We start from the raw sequence: 23,050 nt of genomic DNA, 5'->3' as shown, positions 1-23,050 counted from the left end.
TTCGGGCTCGGCGCAGGGAGCGGCGCGGTGTCGGCACCGCGCGGGTCTCGAACCCGCGGCGCCGGCCCGGCCCCGCCCCGCCCCGCCCCGCGCACGCGGCCCGGGGTCCTCGCTGCGGGCTGCCCGCGGCGAACGCCAGCGCAGCGAGCGGCGGTGACATTGAGCGCGCAGCGATGGCCAAGGCCGCACAGGGGCTCGTGCAGCGGCTGGTGCAGCGCGGGCCGGAGCTGATCGGCGGTGAGGGCGGCAGCGGGGCCGGGGCGGCATGGGCTGGGCCGAGGGCAGCGACAGCGGGCCGCAGGCAGCGGCGGGGAGGGGGTGGCGAGCGGGGCTGAGGGCAGCGGGGCTGGGCCCGGCGGGCTCCCGCCGCTGGGAAAACAGCGTCCGCTCCGCTCCCCCCCGCCACAGCCGCCGTGACCTACTCGAAGCCGCGCTTGGCCACGTTCTGGTACTACGCCAAGGTGGAGCTGGCCCCGCCGACCCCCGCCGAGATCCCCCGCGCCATCGACAGCATGAAGGGCCTGGTCAGGGCCTTCCAGAGCGGCCGCCTGGCGCAGCTCACCGTCAAGGTACTGCCGGGGCGGGATGCGGGTGCCGCTCCAGCGAGAGCCTCCTGGGCGCCGCGAACTGCCCTGCTCCTGCCTTGGGGAGCGGTGGGAGCTGGTCTCAGCGGCATACGCAGCTCATGGAATTCAGGGGCACAGAGTTTAAAGTGTTTTATTTTATTGGCTTTGCTTTAATTCTTGCGTGCCTGGAGCAGGCTGTGATTGTTGCCCTCTGGTCCCGTCCTTTTCTGTCCCAGGGAAGGGACTATCCCTAGGTGGCTGAATGAGCCCAGCCCTGTGGATCAGCTGTGTCATTGGTTAGCCTTGAAATTGGTGTGTTTCCCATAAGTGGGCTAAGAAATGATCCTTGAAAGGGCTGTAAGAAGTGACTAACAACAGCTGACAGTGTACTTAATGTTGTGGAACATCTCTTGATGGGACATGCTGAGGGGTGGCCGAACACAACAAAGACTCTGTTCCACTTCTGGGTTTTTGCCTTGAGAGCTGGTGGAGAGGATGGATGCGGCAGTGGGAGTGAGGGAGCAGCTGTTGTGGGATGAGGATCTATCCAGTGGCTTTTTCCTTTCAGGACGCGCTGAGGAATGGCCTGGTGGCCACAGAGGTGCTGATGTGGTTTTACATCGGGGAGATCATCGGCAAGCGCGGCCTCATCGGCTACAACGTGTGACCACTCACTGCCAGCAGCGCTGCGTCTGGCACGGGCACTGAGACAATAAAAATAGGAGCTCATATCCAGCTGTTGTCATCCTTGTGGGGCACTCTGACACGTGCCAGCCTGTCCTAGGGGCAATGCTGGCAGGGATGGCTCCTCAAGAGGGGTCTAAGGGCCAGTCCCAAGGGTCCCAGAGCTGCTTTGGGACACTCACTGTGTCTCCAGGGAAGATCTGAGAGCCCCAAAGTCAAACAGAGGCTACAAAGGGGAAACATTCCATTTGTTCCTGAATGCACTTCCCATCAGCTAGTGGGAGCCAAAACCAAATTCCAGTACTTCTTACATTATCAAAAGCAATTTCCATGGCTTATTCCATAGGGAATGGAGCATGGTTACAAAAGAGCTCTTTTGGTTTGGTGTCTGACTGGTGCAGTGGAAGCCCGTGTAAGCAGAGCTTTGCTGCATGTGTCACCTCAGCTCCCACTGGCCAAAGGTTGAGCTGTCTATGGTTCTACCACCTTGCTCATTGGCAGCCAGCTCTTGCAGGGTTTTCTACAAAACCTGGTGAGTGACCTGTGCTCTGATGTGTTCAGAAATAATAATTTGTAGGAGTTCTCTGAAGCTAGCAGGCTGCTTTTGTTGTCTTAGAAGATGATCAGTATTGCTCCTTATTGATACTGTTGCCTTGGCTGCTCCTTTGCTCCTCTGGGCATTGTGTTGTGCACGCCACTGACCTTACAGGCCCCCAGCCTCAGTGACCCCAGTGTCTCCGGGGTGACTGTGCCAGTAACACGGCACTTGGTCCTTTCCCTGCAGCAGAACTGACATTCTCAGCCTGTCATCCTAGCAGGAGGCCTTGTGTGCTTCTGACAGGAAGTACAGGTGAGCTCACACTCCGTAACCAACAGGTTGTTCCTGGCATGAATGGAAACCTTTTCTTCTCTCTTGTTAAAAAGAAGGGTTCCTGTTCCAGCAGCTCTAGGTCACAACTGGTCACAGGTCACTTCCATGCCACAGATGGGAGAACTGAGGCTCAATGAACATCCCAGCGTCTGTAGGGGAGTCTGCAACAGGAGCAGTGACTGGACCTGTGCTTCCAGTCCCCTGCCCAGCCTGTGTCCTGTCCGCCGTGACTGCCTCGCATGGCTCTGCGAGGTTTCTGCTCCTGTCATCACAAACCCGTCACCCAGCAGGTAGAGAGACCAGTGAGGGGAATTGGTCAGGCCCTGTTGTGAGATTCTGCAGCATATGTCCCTCAAGGAGAGGGAGATCACATGTGGGAGGTAATGTGTGAGCTTGGCTGGAAGGAGGATTCTGAACCCAAGAGAACATCACTGAAAGCAAGGCTGTCTGATCTGGCTCAAGACCTGCCTCTTCTCTCTCACTTATTCTCTGCACGTCTAGAAGGTATTCAGGGGCTGCAGCTCACAGCAGCATTACCCTGGCAAAAGCTTCGGTGGGAAGATGGGATTAAGCTTCACTAGTAAAGCAAAGAAGAGCTCAAAAATCCTCCTGTTCCTAGAGAGGAAGAAACCATCTAATTTTAGTTCTCCTCCCTGGAAGTCCTCCGGAGAAGTGCCCCCCAGCCCAGCCCCAGGCAGAAGCAGTTTCTGTGACCCCAAAGGGCTCCAGCAGCTTGTTCGTCCTCTCTAAAATCAGTGTCCGGCTGCGGACAAACTGCTTCCCCTCCGCCCCTCCCTCAGCTGATGAACTTCGGAGGAAAAAGGGTATTTTATGCGCCCAAGCAGAGGGATTTACATCTTATCCGTGTGTTCGCAGTGCTATTCTCACAGAACACGGCGGGCACTTGTTGGATGTTAACCCTGTCCTCGCTGTGCTGTACACGACGGCGTTGGCAGCCCGATGCTGTCGCCGTCACCTCCCTCCCGGGAGGTGGCACCGAGCGGGACGCGGCACCGGCGGGGCGCGGGACCGCCAGGCAGGACACGGCCAGGGCCCGGGAGGGCAGGGGCGAAGCTGCCTCGGCTCGGGCCGCGGTGCCCCCGCAGGGGGCGGCTCGTCCCGGGCCGCGCACCGGAGGGTCTCGGCGCCGCGGGGTCCTCCCGGGCACTGCGGGCTGTGCCATGCCGGGCCGGGGCCGCGCCCCGCGCCCCGCATACGGCCCGGCGCTATGCAGGGGGTCGGCAGCACCGCCTATGGCGTATGCGCGGTCCTGGGCGCCGGCGGCTCGCGCTCCCGCTCGGCATCGCCGTCGGGGTTATGCGGGTTGCTTGCGGCCCGATTATATGTCAGCCAGGTTCCGGGGCTGGCTCGCGAGGAGCCCCGCGCCTGTATGGTACTGCGAGCTATGAGGGGCCGCGGCGGCCCGAGGCTGCGCTATACAGGACGGGGGGCTGCACTGGGGCTCGGGCCTGGGATCCTGCATATCGCCCAACGTTATGCCGGGCTAGCACCGTTCGAGAATGGCTTATTCATGGGCCGGGGCGGCGGGATGGCGGAACCCCACAACCAGCATGGCACCCTTTGTTATGCAGCGCCTCCGCGGGCCGACGAAGCGCTATGCAGGGCGCGGGGTGCGGCCCGGCCCCGCTCTCTGGCTCGTCGCCTCTCAGTAAAGATGGCGCACAGCGGTCGGTGGCGCTTCCCCGCCCGGCCCGGTAGCGGCGGCTGGGGCCGCCGGGGCCCGGGGGGGGTCCCGCCTACGGGTGCCGGCCGTGCACAGCCTGCGGCCCGCCGAACCTGCGGCGGCGCCGGCGACGGCGGGCGAGGGCGAGCGCGGCGGCCCGTGCTCCGGCGGGGCGGCGGGAAGCGGCGGAGGCGGGGCAGCGCCGGGCCCCGGCGGCCCCGCGGCCGCGGCCGGTCCCGGCTTCGACGCGGCGCTCCAGGTCTCGGCCACCATCGGCATCAACCTGCGGCGCTTCCGCGCGGCCTGCGGCACCGAGGCGGGCAGCGGAGAGGTGAGAGGGGCGGCGGGGCGGGGGCGGGGGGGCGCGGCGGGCGGGCGGGTCCCGGGCGCGGCATCCCCGGCACCCCGGCGGCGGCGGCGGCGGCCCGAGCGCAGCCGGGCGCACCCACCGGCCCTGGCCGCGCAGCCCGCCCGCCCGCCGCCGGACACACCTCCCGCGCCCGCGCCCCGCACAAAGGGCGCGCCCGGCGGGGGGGGCGGCGGGAGTCGGCGGGCGGGACCCGGTGCCGGTGCCGGTCCCGCCGCCCTCGCGGGCCCTCCCCGCGCACGCGACTTGCCGCCGGTGCGTCCTCCCTGCCGCCGCCTCCATTATCCGGCTCCCGCCGCTCCCGCGCCCTCGGCGGGGCGGGATGCGGTGCGCGCACCGCGCCGTGGCAGCGAGGCGGGCTGGACGGGCCCGCGGCTCCCGGTGCGCCCCGGTGCGCCCCGGTGCCGAGGGCGCTCGGCGGGGTGACGCGTCCTTCCCCGGGCGCAGGGGCTCGAGGGGGCCGGGCTGCCGGCCCCTCCTGCGGGCCCGGCGGTGGGTGTCGCGCACCGGCCCTCCCCTTTCTCCTCCTCCTCTTCCTCCCTTTCGCCGCTGAGGATGCCCCAGGCCGAGCTTGGGGGCGGCGGGTCCGTTGTGGGACACCGTTCGCCGGTACTCGGAGTGCTGCCGCTCCTGATTTTTTTTTTTTTTAATTGCTCTTTTTCCTCCCTTCATTTTTATTTTTTTAAGCCTTTCTAAGGCAGCCGGAGTGGGAGTGCGACAGCAACCCACCTACTGACAGAACAGGGAAGACATGATGGGGGTGTGTTACTACGAGCTGCAGCGTTCCTTTCCCCCAGTTGTTTTGCATCACTCCTGTCTTAGCGGCATCCTTACGCCCGCAAGAGATTTCCCCAGATCTTTTGTGCCAGGAGGGTTTTATTCTAGCTCTGTCTGCTCCAGGCAGGTTGTCATCTGTAGGGTAGGTGAATGTATATTTGTATTTTGTATGTGTAAAGACCAGTTAGTTGCTTTTCCCATCACTGGCCATAGGAGAGATCATTAAAACACACGTGAAAATACAGTTTTCTTGTGTCTTTCTGGGCTGGTTTTGGTATTTTCTATTGGGTGCCATGCAGTGGAGCTCTTGGCTCAAAGAATTCCTTGCCTGTAGAGTGGCAGCTCCAGCGGTGCTGGAGGAATGGGGTTGTGTTTGCAGGAACAGAGCTGAGCATGGGAACACTCCTCCCCTCACCTGTGCAGACTTGTGACTTGCACTGCTCTCATCAACACATCTCAGGGGCTGCACTTTGGGATGCTTCTCTTTTTTGTTGTTTGCAGTAGACATGGCTCAGTGGAATTCATGGAGTCCACTGGGAAGCAGTTAATATCTCACCAGTGCTAGTTCAGGGGACAGAAATGACTGAGATCTGGCTAACCAAGCTGACCACAGAGTTAATAACCCAGGAGGTTTTTCATGTGGGGGAAGGCAAGTTGCTTTGTTTCTTTTCTTTCTTTTTTTTTTTTTTTTTTTTTTTTTTTCCTAAGATGACATTGGGCTGTGGTTAGTTTAATTCCGGTTGTCTTCAAGTATATTTATTGCATCTCAATAAAGCCCTAAAACATCTTTGAGATATCTTTTTTAGTTTGGGCTTTAGGGTATTTTTGCTTCAAAATAAAATAGCTTGAATGTATTGTAGGTGTGGCAGCTAATTAACACAGGGTCTCCTGCATTTTAAGCATTCTACTTATTTTATCACTTTCCTATTTAGCTGTTAAAAGCTTTTCTCTAATAACATTACATACGGTAGAAATTAATGATAAACATTGATTTGTGGCTTGGTGTTTGTGGGTTCAGATTTACCTGACCCCTGATGAGGCAGGCAGGGGCAGAGCCCAGGTGATTTCCATCACTCTGGATTTGCAGCATGCTGGTTCTCAGAGAGGATCCTCACAAATATCTGGATTGAGTTAACTCACCCAGTTGGTTCCTTTCCTTTGGTGATGCTCAAGAAACAAAACATTTGTGCAGCAAAGAACATAATTCTCCTGGCTGGTGACTTGTGCACTTGTCACAGTCTGACTGAAGATTACAGTCACCAGGGGTTGCTTTTCTGTCTTGCAGTACAAGTTCTCTGTGAGGTGGGGGTAAGGGTGTGGAAAGAGCTCTGGCACACATAGGAAGTAAGCACATGGGTGCTGGCTGGCATCTCTAGAGAGCAGGACAGCTGTGCAGTACAGGAATGGGGCAGTTTCGGGTGCCCGTGTGGTACCTGCTCTGGGGGAGTGTTCTTCTGAAAGGGAGCTTCCAGAGGACCCCTTCTTGTTAGGATTCACCCTGTCCTCTCGCAACTGCCCGCTGCTCCTGCTGTTCTTTCCCACAATGTTGAGGTTCTTCCTGAGCCAAGCCAGTTACAGTCTAAACTGAGTTGGCATTCCTCATCAGCAGTAAACTCTGAGCAGGTGCTTTGAGGTCAGGAGACAGTGGCGGTCAGAGGAAGAAGCTGTGTTACCTTTTTATGTACAACTTCTGCTCCACGTGCTTATTTTTTTCTACTTCGTTCTTGCGCTCACTTGTGTAGCTACCTGCTAAAATTGGGTGTTGCCACCAAGTTAGATGCGGGAGAAATGTTGTCCAGAACAGTATTAGACTCAGTCTTTCCCTTATCTCCTTGGCAGTTTTGTAGTACATAGCAGACTACATTTCTCATTTAAAAGGTATCTGAGTTCTGGGGTGTCAGGGCATTTCTGTAGATTCAGGTCACTTTGTACAAACCCTTGTCTTCTGCTGCAGCTCAGTATTGTACTGAGTTATCTTGAAACCAGCTCACGTTAAAGGAGCCAGGTTCTGATACTTCATTTTAACACCACAAGAGTTGCTGGAGGGACTTTTTGCACAGTGAAGATGTGACTGGTTGAACACTGGTGTTTGTACTGTGTGCTGACCTTTCAGCTTAGTGTGAATGGCACTGTAGGAACAAGAAAATTTTGGTTGCGTTTTCTTGGCTCATTATGTCAATATTTGGTATAAAAGAAGCATAAACGTAGTTATTGAATATCTGCTCTGCCTGTCAATTTAGAGCTTCCTGCCCATCCCTGAAGGAGGTGAAGCTTTGGACATGCTGGATGAATGTTGGCAGTTACCTCCATAAATCTGTATTGGCCAAGAGTTGCAGAAGCTCAAGGTTGGCAGTTGGATGGGGTGGTGATGGTGGCGTCCCTGGTAGCACTTCTGTCCTGCCATACACCTGGGCCGTGATGTTTTATGAGGTGAATGTTGGAGTTGTGGATGTCCACCGATGCCTGGCATGTTTGGTACTTGATTAGCTGCCATACTGCCACCAGGGTTATGCCTGAGCTGGAAGTGCAGATAATTTCTTCTGTTTGCCTCAGAATTGCCTCATGCAGTGTTAGTTGAATGGTCACTGTCAGACTGCTTGAGTTTAATGTGTGAGTTGGAGGTGTAGAGCCTTTCCTTCCCAGGTAAGGTGGTCACTGCACCTGCACAGGGAGGGTAACACAGTTATAACAGACCCGCCCTGAGTCTCAGCCCATAAAGAACAATATATTCCTTCTAATTCTAAAAAAACCTGGACTCTGGGAGCTGCAGCCCTAATCACTGTTGTATTGCTGTGGGTGATGCATAAGAGTGCAGCTGCAGTGGTGCAGTTTGGGGGTTGTCATGTGGAGGTGACCAGGACAAAAACCATTCTGTGATCTCAAGATGTTTTCTGTAGGTCAGTGCTGCTCCCAGGTGAAACACCAGCAAAGTCTGTGCTCCCTCCTGGTCAAAGCTTTTGTTGAATTGAACAATGGAAGGATGAATGTCCCCTCATTCACATAATAGTCACCCCAAGAGCTCGGCTGTTTATTATTGAAGTTGCATCACAAGTAATGGCTTGGGAAGCATCTCCCTGAACTCCCAGCGGACTCACTCTGCTCCCAGCACCTGATGTTTGTCTCGGGGGTACTACCTGCCAGCCTCCAAGGGTGTTTACTCTGCTGAAAGCAGAGGAGTCTGCTAGATGTTGTGCTGCAGTCACTAAGCAGGCATCTGAATGAGCTTCTAAAAATAGCCTATCCCTTTCCAAGAAAGTGAGGTGCTGTCTAACTGGGGCCAAACCCAAGATGGTGGTTGGGAAGTACAGCATTGATCAGGTGACCCTTCTGTAAAATAAACTTTTTCAGGTGCTGATTGGAGCAGCAGCATTGCTGGTTTAGTGCTGGTGAGAGCCCCATGAAATTTCAGAGGTCCGTAGTGGTATGGTTTATACTGTTATTCCTCAGACAGGGATCAGAACATCAGTTAGTGCCTGCAGGATAATTTCTCCTTTGAAGGTGGATTTTCCCCTGACATCTTTAACTGGAAATTCTTGGAAAAGTAGTATTGCTTAAGAGCATTGTGATAGACGTTTGCTTACAACTTCTCTGTTCTTTAGTAGCTGGATTACTTCATTCTTCATCAGCGCACAACTCTGAGGTTGAGCCCAGTTGGGATACTGTAATGTTTGAATGGGAAATGTGTGTGGAAGCTCTGCTGCCCACAGAGAGATCATCCCGTGCCTGCTTGGTTAGTCTTCATGTCTGGCATGAGGCAAACCTTCCCTCATTCTTTAATTTATAATCCTGAGTGGCCTTTTTTGCATTGCATTATTCTTTTTCAGGTAAATGAGGCCATGTTCAAGATCTTTATGGTTTTTCATCACTCTCCATCTGTCATGACATTTCTGAAAAGCTGGAGGGAGGCTGTTCCTGCCTAGTTTGCCTCAAAGCTGCATTTTGGCATGTGGATGGTTTAGGCTGCAAATGCTGAGGCTGAGGCTTTCTTCATCCCCTCTGGCAGGTCACAGGGTTGCCTTCTCAGGTAGTGATAGCGACCGTTCTGAGGTCACCAATATACTCAGGAACGTCACCAAACACAAGTGACATATTGGTTATACTACTTGTGTTGTAAATGAAGCAAAAGTGATTGTTTTGTGGAAGGAGCCTTTTTGCTGTAGATGCTTCTGGTGTCTGCTTGGTAAGAAATGGAAAAAATTATCTTTCTCAGGTTGTTGGGCCAAAGTCAGTATTAATGTATCCCATTGGAAAAGATAACAGAGCACAGTTTGAAAATAATGCCGTAATCGTGGATTAACAGGTGATTGTCAAAAATATGGCAAGTACTGATTTAGTAGCCACTTTAGGACCCAGAATAAATAACAAAAGGGAGAAAAGATCTGTAGCAGCCACAGAAACTTGGAGGCCAGTGCAAGTCAGGAAATCGCACAGGGTGAGCAGCTGATCCCTTAGTATTTTGAAAGCCGGCTGTTCTTAGGTTATTTCTCCGTGCTTAGGTTATTCCTCTGTGCGTTCCCTGGGTTTCAGCCCACATGTGTTGTGCCGGCAGCTCCTCGCTGTGTCGGGCTGGGACCCCTTGTGTGCCCAGCGCGGGCCGGCGGTGCTGCGGCGCACGGCGGTGTTTACATCCTGCTGCAGCCACGTGCTCCGAGACTGCGGGCGTGGCGTGTGGGCGTTGAGCGGGGAGCGGGCAGAGCGGGCAGCGCCGGCAGCGGGCAGCGCCGGGAGCGGGCAGAGCCGGCAGCGGGCAGCGCGGGCAGCGCCGGGAGCGGGCAGAGCCGGGAGCGGGCAGAGCGGGCAGCGCCGGGAGCGGGCAGAGCCGGGAGCGAGCAGAGCCGGGAGCGGGCAGAGCGGGCAGAGCCGGGAGCGGGCAGAGCGGGCAGCGCCGGGAGCGGGCAGAGCCGGGAGCGGGCAGAGCGGGCAGAGCCGGGAGCGGGCAGCGCCGGCAGCGGGCAGAGCCGGGAGCGGGCAGAGCCGGGAGCGGGCAGAGTCAGCAGTGCGGGCAGTGCGGGGAGCGGGCAGCGGGCTGTGCAGGCAGTGCCGGGAGCGGGCAGTGGGCAGTGCGGGCAGCGCCGGGAGCGGGCAGAGCGGGCAGTGCCGGGAGCGGGCAGTGGGCAGTGCGGGCAGCGCCGGGAGCGGGCAGAGCGGGCAGTGCCGGGAGCGGGCAGTGGGCAGTGCGGGCAGTGCCGGGAGCGGGCAGTGGGCAGTGCGGGCAGTGCCGGGAGCGGGCAGTGGGCAGTGCGGGCAGCGCCGGGAGCGGGCAGTGGGCAGTGCGGGCAGTGCCGGGAGCGGGCAGTGGGCAGTGCGGGCAGTGCCGGGAGCGGGCAGTGGGCAGTGCGGGCAGCGCCGGGAGCGGGCAGAGTCGGCAGTGCGGGCAGTGCCGGCAGTGGGCAGTGCCGGGAGCGGGCAGTGGGCAGTGCAGGCAGTGCTGGGAGCGGGCAGTGCCGGGAGCGGGCAGTGGGCAGTGCGGGCAGTGCCGGGAGCGGGCAGTGCCGGGAGCGGGCAGTGGGCAGTGCAGGCAGTGCTGGGAGCAGGCAGAGTCGGCAGTGCGGGCAGTGCCGGGAGCGGGCAGTGGGCAGTGCGGGCAGTGCCGGGAGCGGGCAGTGGGCAGTGCAGGCAGTGCTGGGAGCAGGCAGAGTCGGCAGTGCGGGCAGTGCCGGGAGCGGGCAGTGGGCAGTGCAGGCAGTGCTGGGAGCAGGCAGTGCCGGGAGCGGGCGGTGGGCAGTGCAGGCAGTGCTGGGAGCAGCCCTGGGCACTCCCACAGCTGCTCTTACTCCCCTTGCGTTGCTGCGGGACTGAAGTCCGGAAGCAGTAGCCTCTCCTTTTCTGGGAATGGCCTTCAGGCGTTCTGTTTGATGCAAGGTGTCTCAGGCAGAAGCAATGTCTTCTGGTATCATTATACTTCTTTTATGTTGCTTTATCATTGCTTTTTCTGGTTTGCTTTTCATCTCTGCTGGAAGTGCAAAGAGCAGATAGGCAGCAGGGATGTGAGGAGGGGCAGGGCCACCCCCTGCTCCCTTCATTGAGAGCCTGGATGTCCACCCTGTCAGAGCATACTGTGTTCTTTGCACTGGGGCTCATCGAACACAAACCAGGCAGAAAATTTTGAGAAATGCTTTGGTCTAACACTTTGCTCCTTTTCCTGTCAGACTGTGGTGTCACTAGCTGAGATGCTCTTCCTGATCTTCCCTGTAAGTAGATGAAGTAGGAATTCCATGTAAAAAGGATGAGGCAGAACACAAAGAAATGCTTCTTTGTGCAGTTCACCTTCTTCTTTCACAGTCTTGTCCCTTTTCACTTGCAGGATACTGTCCTTACAGTGCCTGCTCTTCTTAAGCCACATTGCGCAGTCCTTTGAAAGGAAAACAAGTTCTCTGTTTCCAAAGTTCATAGGAAAGTTAAGACTGGCCAACTAAATACTTGAGGTGAAAATGGATTAGGAAAGGTGGAATGATATAAACAAAAAGATGTCACCACACATTTTCGTGGCAGATGAATTGGATTGACACCTACAGACTCCTGATACACTTGCATCAATGTGGACAGCAAGCCTTTAACCGCATGCCTCTTTCAGAGGGAGGAGCTTCACAGGAGAAGTCAGGTTTTCATCTCTCCTTAAGACCAAGTCTGAAGGGAATTAAAAAGAGAGGATTTGCATAAGTTTGCAGGAAGTTGGGCTACGTTTGTACTAGAATAATACATACAGAAACACTTATTTTGCTGAAGTGTGTCTTTAGGGTGGTTTGAATAGTAGGTTGCAGGATGAAAGCTTTGTTGTTTGATATGAGCAGCAGGTTTTATGCATTAAGGGTTTATTTCTGTATATATTTGTCCTTTGTTTTCCTGTAACTCTTTTTGATTGTCCCAAGCTGTAAGCTGTAGTTGCTGTGTATGTGTATTTGAAAGTTGTATTTCCATTTTAGCAATTCTTTGTTAGGAGAACAAATGGCAGTATCTTTTTTTGGGGAAGGAAAATCCTCTAGAATCCTGTGCTTTGGTCATAGTGGAGTTCATTTCAACATTAATATCCATGTCCTCAAACTTTCACCTCCTTTCTCATTGCAGGATGAACAGTTTTTAGGTTTTGGTTCAGATGAAGAAGTCAAAGTACGAAGTCCCACCAGGTCCCCCACAGGTAAGTCCAAGTTGCAGGATTTTCTTTTGTGATGGCTTTGCTGTGTCTCTCCTCTTTGTTCCACCAAATCTCATCTGCCATAAAAGCCACACCAATCTTTAGATTCAATGCAGTTAGTTTTGGATTCTCTACGTCTGACCTGTAAAGGAAGAGGGAAACTTTGAGTTAAATAATTATACTGATGAAACCAGTATTTGAAACCTCATGTAAGTGTTCTGGAGAGGCAGCTATTTAAAGAGTAAGAGTCTGAAACTGGTTTGACTATTTCAGTATCTTTCAGTAAACTCCTTACAGCCTGTGTTGTCAATAAATGTTCTCACCAAAGCACTCTGGTCTTCCACCATAGTCATCTACTCAGCTTGGCTTCAACAGCAAACTGTGATGGAGTACCTTGCTAGTGCAAGGGAAGATCCTGAACTGAAATAGCTGGGCTTGGTGAGGATGCAATGGAATTGGTCACAGTGGGTAATCAAGTCTTGGCTCGATGGCTCCAAGTCAGTGCTAAATATTCACTGTGCTTCAAAGCTAAAACCAGTTTTTAGTAAATTGTCTTGTATCAGCCTCGTGTAGGTTGTTCTTGCTCTCTTGACCTCTCCTTTAACAGTGCAGATGGGTGGCACTCAAAAAGAAGGATTTTTTTATTCTTTCAACTGGTTGTGATCGGCTTAAAAAAAAATATAAAATTCATGTGTTTATGAAAGGTAGTATGTACCCTTGAGAATTATTGCTCCCTCCCAGCATTAGGTTGATACTGGGCTTGTGCAATTGCATATGTAATTATTGGGTAAACACTAGCTTGCATTTTTAAACAAGTTATCTATGTGGTATTTTATGTGGGAAAAGAGGTTGGTTGGGAAGGTACTCTCTACATGTAGTGATAAAACTGTTTCTCTTTGTTGATTATCTGAAATGTTTTGGCCACCTATGGGCAGCATGACTGATACTGAGTAAATACTTGTGTGACCTGGTTATTGCTTATCCCACACTTGGAGAAGTTTAATATGTTCCCTGCATTCTCTACTTCCCTCTCAGTTAAATCTAGTCCACGGAAACCTCGCGGGAGGCCCCGGAGCAGTTCTGAGCGAAGTTCAGCTGTACTGTCAGACTCTTCATCAGTGTGCTCCCCTTCAAGCAAGTCTGAAACCACATCCACGGAGAAAGTAAAGAAGAAGGAGTCAAAGAATGGGGAAAAAAGACGAGGAAGACCTCCAACACTTACAAGTGTGAAGTTCAAATTGTCACAAGAGAAGGACACATTGGACATTCAGAAGGACAGCAAAGATGAAAAAGAGAGTCTGAAAAAAATCAAAAGATCACCATCCACTACATTTCAGCAAGCAACTAAAATCAAGAAATTAAGAACTAGTAAGCTTTCCCCGCTGAAATCTAAATTTAAGCCTGGGGCAAAACTTCAGATTGGGAGGAAGAGCGTTCAGATGGTGCGCAGGAGAGGCAGGCCACCGTCCTCTGAACGTTTAAAGACTTCCTCAGCTTTAGTCATAAACTCACAGCTGGAGAAGCCCCAGAAGATACGCAAAGAAAAGGATGGCACACCACCTCTCACAAAGGAGGAGAAGGCTGCTGTCAGACAGAGTCCACGCAGGATTAAACCTGTTAGGATTATACCTTCCACCAAAAGGACGGATGCTGCGATTGCTAAGCAACTCTTGCAGAGGGCTAAAAAGGGAGCACAAAAAAAGATTGAGAAAGAAGCAGCCAAACTGCAGGGCAGGAAGGGGAGAACCCAGCTCAAAAATATTCGACAGTTCATCATGCCGGTTGTGAGTGCAATCTCTTCACGGATTATCAAAACACCCAAACGGTTTATTGAGGATGAAGACTACGATCCTCCTATTAAAATATCAAGACTAGAATCCACACCAAACAGCAGGTTCAGCACTACATCTTGTGGCTCCAGTGAAAAGTCCAGTGCTGCTTCTCAGCATTCATCTCAGATGTCTTCAGACTCCTCACGGTCCAGCAGCCCCAGTGTGGATACATCTACAGACTCCCAGGCTTCTGAGGAGATGCAGATGCTTTCTGAGGAGCGAAGCAATACTCCAGAAGTTCACACTCCCCTGCCAGTTTCTCAATCCCCTGAAAATGATAATGGTGATAGGAGAAATAGAAGGTTTTCAATAACAGAAAGAAGTTTTGGCCAGAGGACCACAAAAAAGCTGTCAGCCTTACCAAGCATGCCGCAGCAGCAGTCCTCCTCCTCTCCTCCTCCCCCTTTGCTCACTCCCCCCCCACCTCTGCAGCCCACTTCAAGCATCTCAGACCATACCCCTTGGCTAATGCCTCCCACCATACCGTTAGCCTCACCCTTTCTTCCTACTTCTGCTGCGCCAATGCAAGAGAAACGAAAGTCAATTCTGCGAGAACCAACGTTTAGGTGGACCTCCCTGAAACATTCCCGGTCAGAGCCGCAGTACTTCTCATCAGCAAAGTATGCCAAAGAGGGTCTTATTCGCAAACCGATATTTGATAACTTCAGGCCCCCGCCGCTAACACCGGAGGACGTTGGCTTTGCATCCGGCTTCTCAACACCGGGTGCCACAGCTCCCACTCGTCTCTTCTCACTTCACTCTGGAGCCAGGTTTGATATGCACAAGAGGAGTCCTCTGCTGCGGGCGCCGCGCTTCACCCCGAGCGAGGCGCACTCGCGCATCTTCGAGTCCGTGACTCTGCCCTCGTCAGCCGCTCGCTCCGCTGCGGGCGCCTCTGCCCCAGGCACGTCCTCTCGGCGCCGCAAGAGGAAAGCCTTCAGCCCCATCCGATCAGAGCCCAGATCTCCTTCCCACTCCATGAGGACCAGGAGCGGGAGGCTTAGTACCTCTGACCTGACAGCTCTCACCCCACAGTCTTCTGTCTCTTCCTCATTAACTAGTATTTCAGTTAGTTCTCTTGCCACTAGTGCCTTAAATTCAACTTTTACTTTTCCCTCCCATTCCCTATCGCAGTCTGGGGAGTCGGCAGAAAAAAGCCAGAGACCGAGGAAGCAGACGAGCGCTCCAGCAGAGGCTTTCTCATCTGGTAGCCCTACGCCTCTCTTCCCCTGGTTCACATCAAGTCCCCAGACAGAGAGAGGCAAAAACAAGGACAGGGCGGCAGAAGAACTCTCCAAAGATAAAGATGCTGACAAAGGCCTGGAGAAGGACAAGAGCAGGGAGAAAGACAGAGAGAGAGAAAAGGAGAACAAACGGGAATCAAGGAAAGAGAAAAGGAGAAAAGGGTCAGAAATACAGAGTAGTGCTGCTTTGTTTCCTGTAGGTAAAACACCCAAAGAAAAAGTCAGCGAAGACGCCGCAGCATCGTCGTCTGCCAAAAAACCTGCTGGGCGGAAGAAGTCTACAGCAGTAGATCCCACGGCAGATGTTTCCACTGCTGCTCTCGTAGATACAACAGCTGTCAAAACCAAAACATCCAAGAAAGGTAGAGGGGGGCTGGACAAATCAGACCTGGAGCTCAGCCCCACTGTGCCATCTTTGGAGAAGGAAAAAGCTCTGCGTCTTTCTGCTCCTTCATCGAGCACTGTTAAACATTCTGCTTCCTCCATCAGTTCTATGTTGGCTCAAGCAGATAAACTGCCAATGACTGACAAGAGGGTAGCCAGTCTCCTGAAAAAGGCAAAAGCCCAGCTGTACAAAATTGAGAAGAGCAAGTCCCTCAAACAAGCAGATCAGCCAAAAGCACAGGTATTCCTTTTTCCAAGTTGGGTTTTTTGCTAGAGTGCGTCTTACTTTGAACTTGTCCTGAAAGTCACAAGTAGCTTTTGTATACTGAGCGTGAAGAATTAATGTGCTGAGCTAAGCAGCTGTTAGTGCAACAGATGGCAAACGACCCAAAAACAAGGAGCCCTGGGCAGAAGCTGAGGGGAAGAGGGAGCTGCTGTGCAGTCAGCTCAGAGGAGAGCTGCATGCATTTTGGAGACCAGTAAAGCGTATTAGATTTCTCTGAATAAATCTAAGCAAAGTGATTATCTGGAGTAGTACTTGCTCTGAAAAGTGCGATTCCAGCAAAATGGACAGTGTCTGTCTTGGCCTCATGGTTTCTTGGGATCCCTCCTCGAGTGTAAAGTTGGCTTCTGAAGGAAAGTTTTTTGATCTTTCTGGTTTTTAACTTCGTGAAGTGGTCTCTTACTTATAGGAGGGGGGAAGATCCATTGGAATTTTGTATCTAATTTGGAGAACTGCTTCCTACCACTTTCCTCTTTTCCTGCTTCCCCACCCCAAAATCACTCTTTTCTGCAGACCTCTTTACCTGCCAGAATATATTTTCAGGGAATACTTTTTATTTAAAATTTTCACAACAGCACTAGTGTTGAAAATTGCTAGTACACATTACAAATAGAGAAGCCTTCAGCTGTTTGTCTCTGAAATGAAGATGCCCACGCATCTCTATGCCTGGCCTGGTGTAGCAGAAGTCCAGATTCTCACAGTTGCTTATTTAGGACAGTTTTTTCAGTGGGAGATATTCCAGAATCTTACCAAAACATGGAAAATTGCACTAAAAATGTTCCATTTCTTTAGCACCTCAATAAATCCAGGCCCCTCACCTGAAACATCAGCAGCTACAAAGCTCTCAAACAGCCTCATCTGCTGAGGCTTCTGCTGGATCTGTCAGCATCAAGTGCCGCTCCAATTCTAGTGAACTCTTAATTTTTTTAATGTTAGTGCCTTGATAATATGGCTTCATGAGCAAGTTGGCTTTCCAGTAGTGGATGGAGACTTACCTTGTAATTCCAGTTGAGTCAAAACTCTCGTTCTCTTGCCTTCATCCTTTGCTGGATCACTGAGGCTTAGAAGGCCGAGTCTGTTTTTATCCTAATTCTTACGAACTGCAAGCTAAGATATAATTTGCTTAGAAGCTTCTGCTCCATGTTTGTCAGCCTGATTTTGATAGCTTTGTTAGGAGTACAGTCTGTGTCCTTTTCTGAAATGCAGGGGCAAGAGAGCGATTCGTCGGAAGCGTCGGTGCGAGGCCCGCGGATAAAGCACGTTTGCAGGAGAGCAGCTGTGGCGCTGGGCCGCAAGCGGGCCGTGTTCCCTGATGACATGCCCACTCTGAGTGCCTTACCCTGGGAGGAGCGGGAGAAGATACTGTCTTCCATGGGGAACGATGGTGAGTGTCACCCTGGCTCCATACAAAGTCAGCTTCTGTTGACTGCTTAAAATGAGGACTTCAAGTGATTAACAGGAGAAAGTATGTTAAAGAGCTCTGGGCTCTCCATTACAGTGCCACTCAAACAGGGTTAATCCTTTAAGCTATTAGGAATTGTGTTAAATACGTGTGTTCTGCACCAAACGTGTTCTGCTGAGGGGCACGTGTGCCCGTACATGTTCACACGCGTGTAGACACGCAGTCACTGCATCTGTGTGGCCCTGCAGGTGGACTTAGTCTTCCTGGGCTAAATGAGGCACTCCTGAAACATTCTTTGCCATCAGAAAATTGACATTAGAACTGTTCTTTTGGTAGATAAGTCATCGATAGCTGGCTCAGAAGAGGCTGAACCTCTTGCTCCACCTATCAAGCCCATTAAGCCGGTCACCAGAAACAAGGCCCAGCAGGAGCCTCCGGTGAAGAAGGGCCGGCGCTCCAGGCGCTGCGGGCAGTGCTCGGGCTGCCAGGTTCCAGAGGACTGTGGTGTCTGCACTAACTGTCTAGACAAACCCAAGTTTGGGGGGCGCAACATCAAGAAGCAGTGCTGCAAGTAAGTGTGTCTGAGCTGTTGAGCTTATCCCTGCTCTGGGTGGGATACCCACGCTCTGGGCCAGGAGCAGCGTTTTGTCCTGTCTTGTGGGCTTGGGCTGAGCTTGACCTGGTCTGAGGCTTGATCAAAGCAAGGGACTGTATGAGAGTCAGGACCACAATTCAAGGTGCAGTAGTTATGAGCTCTTTCTCTGGAGTTCACTTCTAGTTTATTCTCCTCAGTTTAACGAAAGTGGCGGAGTACTGAGGATTGTTTAGTGGAAGATCTGAGGCTTTTTTTAGGCAATACTGGATTTTGCAAGGAAGGCAATATGCTGGTAAATTCTTACCTTATTCTCCTAGATTGCATTCATGAAGAGCTTGTGTTTTCAAGCTGGTGTTTATTTAGCTTACGTACACTTTGTATATCAAAGGTGTCTTGGGGTATCATTAAGAAATACCACTCTTCATGATTTCATCTGAATTTTTTTATACATATCACTTAGACTGAACCTTTTTCTAATTGCTGTATTAAATTGATTTTACCAGACTAGATAAATTGTCTGAAAAGGCATCAGCTAAAGTGGCACCAGTAGATTGTTGTGGTAGAAGAGCTATTTATAAAGCCTTGCAGTGAGAATTGCTGTGTGAGAACACTCTTCAGACTGGAAGGTCTTGCTCTCAGCAGCTTTCCCTGAGCTTTGGGCTACGTTTCAGAGCCATGAGTTCTCCTACAGGAATGGACCTAGAAACAAAGCCTGGCCCAGTCTACAGAAGACATTTGATGCTGAGCATAAGACAGATAGGGAATAAAGTTGAATAAAGTTTCTACATCTTTGTTCTGACTTTGTGACATGTTCTTTCTTTTTAGAATGAGGAAATGTCAGAATTTACAGTGGATGCCTTCCAAAGCTTATCTCCAGAAGCAAGCTAAAGGTAGGCTAAAAGACTTCCCTTGAGTATAGGACGGGACAGAAGTTTTCTTTTCATAGGTTTTGCTCTCTGTGCTGTTGTTTTAGCTGCACTGGGCTTATGAAGGTTAATCTGCTGGGAGCCAAGCTGCCTGCACTGTTGGTTGCAGGTGCAAGGGGCAGGAGAGATGTGAGTACTGACAGACATTGTACATGCCAGTGTCTCTCAGTGCTGAAGTGGTGCTGATTGGACTGGTTTGTTTCCTTCCTTTTGCTTCCTTTTTCTTCTTCACAAAGTCTGCTCTCAGCTCTGAATGCAGTGTTACTGCAGGAGGGTGTTGCTTATTGCTGTTGCAAAATAGGGGCCCAAGGTGTGAAGAATATGGACTGAAATATAAGCCAAGTTTATTTTTTGAGTAGAGCTTTTTCTTTTGTATGATAGAACAGCAAAGTTCTGAATCAAAGTGTCTGTGTCCTTATTTTAAAAGAGCAGCAAATAATTTGAAGTGTCACTATTATGTTTGTGTTGCTTTATCTATGCTTCTTTTTCTTAGCTGCAAAAAAGAAAGAGAAGAAATCCAAGACAAATGAGAAGAAAGAAAGCCATTCTGGAAAAAACCAGTTGGACTCTGGACAGAAACAAACTCCTCAGGCTGTTGTACCAAGAGAAGACAATGCTGGGAAGAAGAGTTCTGAGCCTGCCCGTAAGCCTGTTGAGGAAAAGCATGAGGATGGGAATTCCTCCATTCCTGTGTCAGAGCCCAAACAGGTCCCTGCATCTGGTACCAGAAAGACTGGCAAGCAGATATCCCAGCCAGTCCAGCCCTCTCCTTCTCAGCCACCAAGCTCAGGACCTTTGAAAAAAGAAGCACCTAAACTTAGTACTTCTGAGCCCAAGAAAAAGCAGACTCCCCAGCCAGAAATAGGTAAATGGGACAATTTATCCTCAATATGTTTGAGTGATGTTAAGTAACAGTACTGCTAAAAGCTGGTGCATTTTAAATCTGGTGAATGCTTTATGGTGTGTTGAAATCTTGGCAGATTATTTTGGAAATTTTGCTTAGAACTGGCTTCCTTTTTATTGAGCCACAGTGTATGTTAGGGCAGGGAGAAAGGTGGCTGTCCTGGTTGGGACTCTTGAGTTGTATAGTTGTGGCAGTCTTGAAGTGTATTTGCAGTACTGTTAAATCTGTCAACTTCCCATTCTGAATGTGAAACCAGGAGGATGTAATCTTTTACTACAAAAATATAGTCCACTATTGTATGTAGTGCAGAGCAGTGTGAACAGTCACCAGCCAGGCAGCTCTGGGATCTCTGTGGCTTTGCACCCACAATGCTCCAGATTGTGAGCAGAGCAAACTCTTCTAGTCTTGCCTCAAAGAAGCAGCTCAGAGCTGGGGAGGCGCAGCCACAGAAGAGGGTGGAAAAGTTCTAGTCTAAAACTCATCGCACATTACCCAGCTGATTTTTTTCCCTTTTCTTCTCTACAGGTGGCTGTTAGTTACTTGAAATACTCATAATTTTTCCCCCCCTTCCTAGGCACAGAACAAAGCAAACAGAAAAAAATTGCTCCCCGTCCAACTTTCCCTGTGAAACAGAAACCAAAAGAAAAGGTGAATACTGTTTTTTATACAGTCAGTAAAATCTCAAGCACCTGGAACTTCTGTCTAGAAAGTAGAACCATATTGCTTAAGGCTTTGCAGATTTTTTTTTTATGTGGTTCTTAAAGATGTTAGGCTTTCCCTTGTGGCAGTATGTGGATAGCAAAAACCGTGTCCTGTGCCTAAGATTCAGTTCAGATGTTACTTTGGTATTTAAGATTTGTATGTTGGAGGGTGGAGGTTAGCTTTTCCATAAAAAATGCAACTGCCTTTGTCTCAGAAATAGCTCAATCATGGAAAAAAAGAATTGTCTTATGTAAACCTGAGGGAGAACTGAGTAGAGCCTGTTTATACCCAGAGTTGCCCTACTGCATCCAACCACCAACCCATGCTTTAATGAAAGAACAATGTGATGGTAGAGCACATGGAATTAGGACTGTGTTTGCATATGGAATGCTCTTAGGGAATGGTTTGTGGAATGGTCACTTCCCTGCAGCTTTGTAACACTCGTTAATTTTGTGCTGGTTTGGGGGCTTGTCTGTGAATTATTTATGGCATTGGATGTAACTGCTGGTTTAGTTCTAACATCCAGAGTTGGGATTAATGCAGGCTCCTTTGCTTGACCAGGAAAAACCCCCTCCTCTGAGCAAGCCAGAGAGCAGCACACTGAACTTGCTCAGCACTCTGACTAACGGCAGCAGTTCCAAGCAAAAGCCACCTACAGATGGAGTCCACAGAATCCGAGTGGATTTCAAGGTAGAGGACAAAATGTTTTAAGTATTTGAATGTCCCCTGGCTTTCAGACACTGGAACTAGAGTCCCCTGAAAGTGCTGGCAGTAACTGCTGAGTTTGTGTGTCTGGGACCTTTCAGAGGGAACCGCAAAATAGGAGCCTCATGACAAGTCACTTGGTTGATTTTTAAAAGCCTGTTATGCCTTTTTTTTTCTTATAATTAGAGTACTGGATGAAGAGACACTTAAAGCTTTAAAACCTTAACTGTCAATGTGTGAGGATGAGCAAGAATTTGAGGTTTATGAAGAATTATTCCATTAAGATGGAACTTTAAAACCTTACCACAACTTGAGCCAACAAGATTTGGGGAAAATGTTAGTAACTTGTAATTCACAACGTTTGGGGTATATCTGGGGTTTTAAAATGATAAATCATGTACATTTTTGAACAACAGTGTTGAAATTATAATAAAATATTTTCCTAATAATTTTTCAGTCCATCTATTAAGTGTTGATACTGGAGATCATAATGAGATCTCATAAGTGTTTTATACAAATATGGAGCTTTAATAAAGTGTAATTCTTCTGAAATTTCACTTCTAGTAATACTTGTGCAATTGTGGAAAGCCTTGTCCTGTTCCTTAGGTTTGCCTTCCCTAGAAGGAGGGCTCTAGCATGCCTTTGAGTGCTCTCGGCAGGAGCAGCGCCGAGGTGCGGCTCTCAGAATCACTGTAAAGTAGACTGAGGAACACCTTGAAATTATTTCAGTTTGAGGCGTCTTAATCACAGGCCCAGAACTGAGCAGTGGTGTGAGCATTTTGTACTGATGTTGTGTTGCCTTGTTCTGCATGGTGATGTGTCCTTTTGTACTTTCAGGAGGACTGTGAAGTGGAGAATGTTTGGGAGATGGGTGGGTTAGGCATCGTCACCTCGGTACCTATTACTCCCAGGGTGGTGTGTTTTCTCTGTGCCAGCAGTGGACATGTGGAGGTAAAGATTGTGTGCGGCTGTTGATGACTTAATTACAGCACTGTAGTGTTACAAAAATAAATAAATAAAAATTATAATGACCTTAATCCAGAAGAAGTTAAATAGACCTGTAAATCTGTCCTTGCTAGAATTTGTCCCAAGATACTAAAGTGTAAGGTATTTAAAATCAGTTTGGAAACTTCAACAGTGCTTTTTTTGGAGGTGTATGTGTTGTGAAGAACAGCATATTTGAAAGCACCCATGTCTCTAAATTTGGGAACTCACATCTGATGTAAAGCAGGAGCTTTGCTGTCTTTTAACCTGAAGTAAGAAAGACTGTCCAATGGTGCTAAAGGGTTTCAGGCAGCCTTGACTTTTCCAGGTGTGTCCGTACCTGCCGAGCGCTGCAAACTGTTGCAGAAGCATGACTGGAAAGGTTCTGGCACTGCCTAAAGAGCTGGATTGAGATGTGTTAAATTTATTTCCAGGTTTAAATAGGTGCCTTCTCAGCATCTTCAGACCAGCTGACCTGGGTGCTGTTGCTCTGGGACGGTCTGGGTTTTGATGAGTGTATTTGGTGAAAAGGGGTTAAGTTCTGGATTTGGACATCATTCCACTCTAGGCCCACGAAGGCCCTGTGGGACACGGAGCCATCCACTTCTTAGTGGACAATTGCCATGTCCCCTGTGAGCCTGCAGTGTCTGTGCTCTGAGGATGATTGTTCTTCTGGTACAACCACCCTTGTACAGGGAAACTAGAAGAGCTTTGTAATGGCAAAGTGAATCAAGGGAGAGACTCTTTCCTCTGCGTGTCCCTACTTCATGCACCAAGCGTGTCCTCTGGTGCAGTTATTTTATAGTACAGGGAGGAAGTGAGGGAGGGAGATCCTGAAGAGCACTCTAGGCCTTTATCAATGCTCAAAGCACTTAGTTAACAGGTACCAGACTCCCAGTGGCTGTGAGGTATCTAGTTGGTATTTAGGTTACCTGAAATGCAGAGTTTCCCTCCTAAAATCTTGTTCTGTTAGTTGTAAATCAGAATTCAAGTAGTTCGGAGCACAAG

The 23,050-nt window shown here is 50.6% G+C and overlaps 2 protein-coding genes across 2 annotated transcripts in view; both read left to right on the top strand.

Annotated features, from left to right (window-relative positions):
* Positions 1 to 81: 81 nt before the first annotated feature.
* On the top strand, positions 82 to 1,294 carry ATP5MG (ATP synthase membrane subunit g). Its single transcript, XM_079326781.1, has 3 exons — positions 82 to 237; positions 409 to 569; positions 1,135 to 1,294. Exons 1-3 carry the CDS (start codon positions 174 to 176, stop codon positions 1,231 to 1,233), a joined length of 324 nt encoding a protein of 107 aa, XP_079182907.1. The 5' UTR covers positions 82 to 173; the 3' UTR covers positions 1,234 to 1,294.
* A 2,487-nt stretch (positions 1,295 to 3,781) lies between these two features.
* KMT2A (lysine methyltransferase 2A) overlaps positions 3,782 to 23,050 on the top strand; it is a 38,508-nt gene continuing 19,239 nt past the window's right edge. Inside the window, 11 exon segments of the mRNA XM_079326534.1 lie at positions 3,782 to 3,865; positions 3,867 to 4,136; positions 12,015 to 12,084; positions 13,117 to 15,782; positions 17,031 to 17,208; positions 17,563 to 17,797; positions 18,647 to 18,711; positions 19,241 to 19,612; positions 20,226 to 20,299; positions 20,915 to 21,043; positions 21,896 to 22,009. Of these exon segments, the coding sequence (XP_079182660.1) occupies positions 3,797 to 3,865; positions 3,867 to 4,136; positions 12,015 to 12,084; positions 13,117 to 15,782; positions 17,031 to 17,208; positions 17,563 to 17,797; positions 18,647 to 18,711; positions 19,241 to 19,612; positions 20,226 to 20,299; positions 20,915 to 21,043; positions 21,896 to 22,009 (4,242 nt within the window). The 5' untranslated portion in view covers positions 3,782 to 3,796.

Source organism: Erithacus rubecula (assembly GCF_903797595.1).
Source record: "Erithacus rubecula genome assembly, chromosome: 25".
Taxonomy (NCBI): Eukaryota; Metazoa; Chordata; class Aves; order Passeriformes; family Muscicapidae; genus Erithacus; species Erithacus rubecula.
Note: the sequence above shows the minus strand (reverse complement) of the source record. Positions and strands in the feature narration are given on the sequence as shown.

Coding starts and splice junctions, on each gene's coding strand:
- ATP5MG (XM_079326781.1), top strand. CDS start 174: ATGGCCAAGGCCGCACAGGGGCTCGTGCAGCGGCTGGTGCAGCGCGGG. Junction 238..408: donor CGGGCCGGAGCTGATCGGCG/GTGAGGGCGGCA, acceptor CCCCCGCCACAG/CCGCCGTGACCTACTCGAAG. Junction 570..1,134: donor TGGCGCAGCTCACCGTCAAG/GTACTGCCGGGG, acceptor TTTTCCTTTCAG/GACGCGCTGAGGAATGGCCT.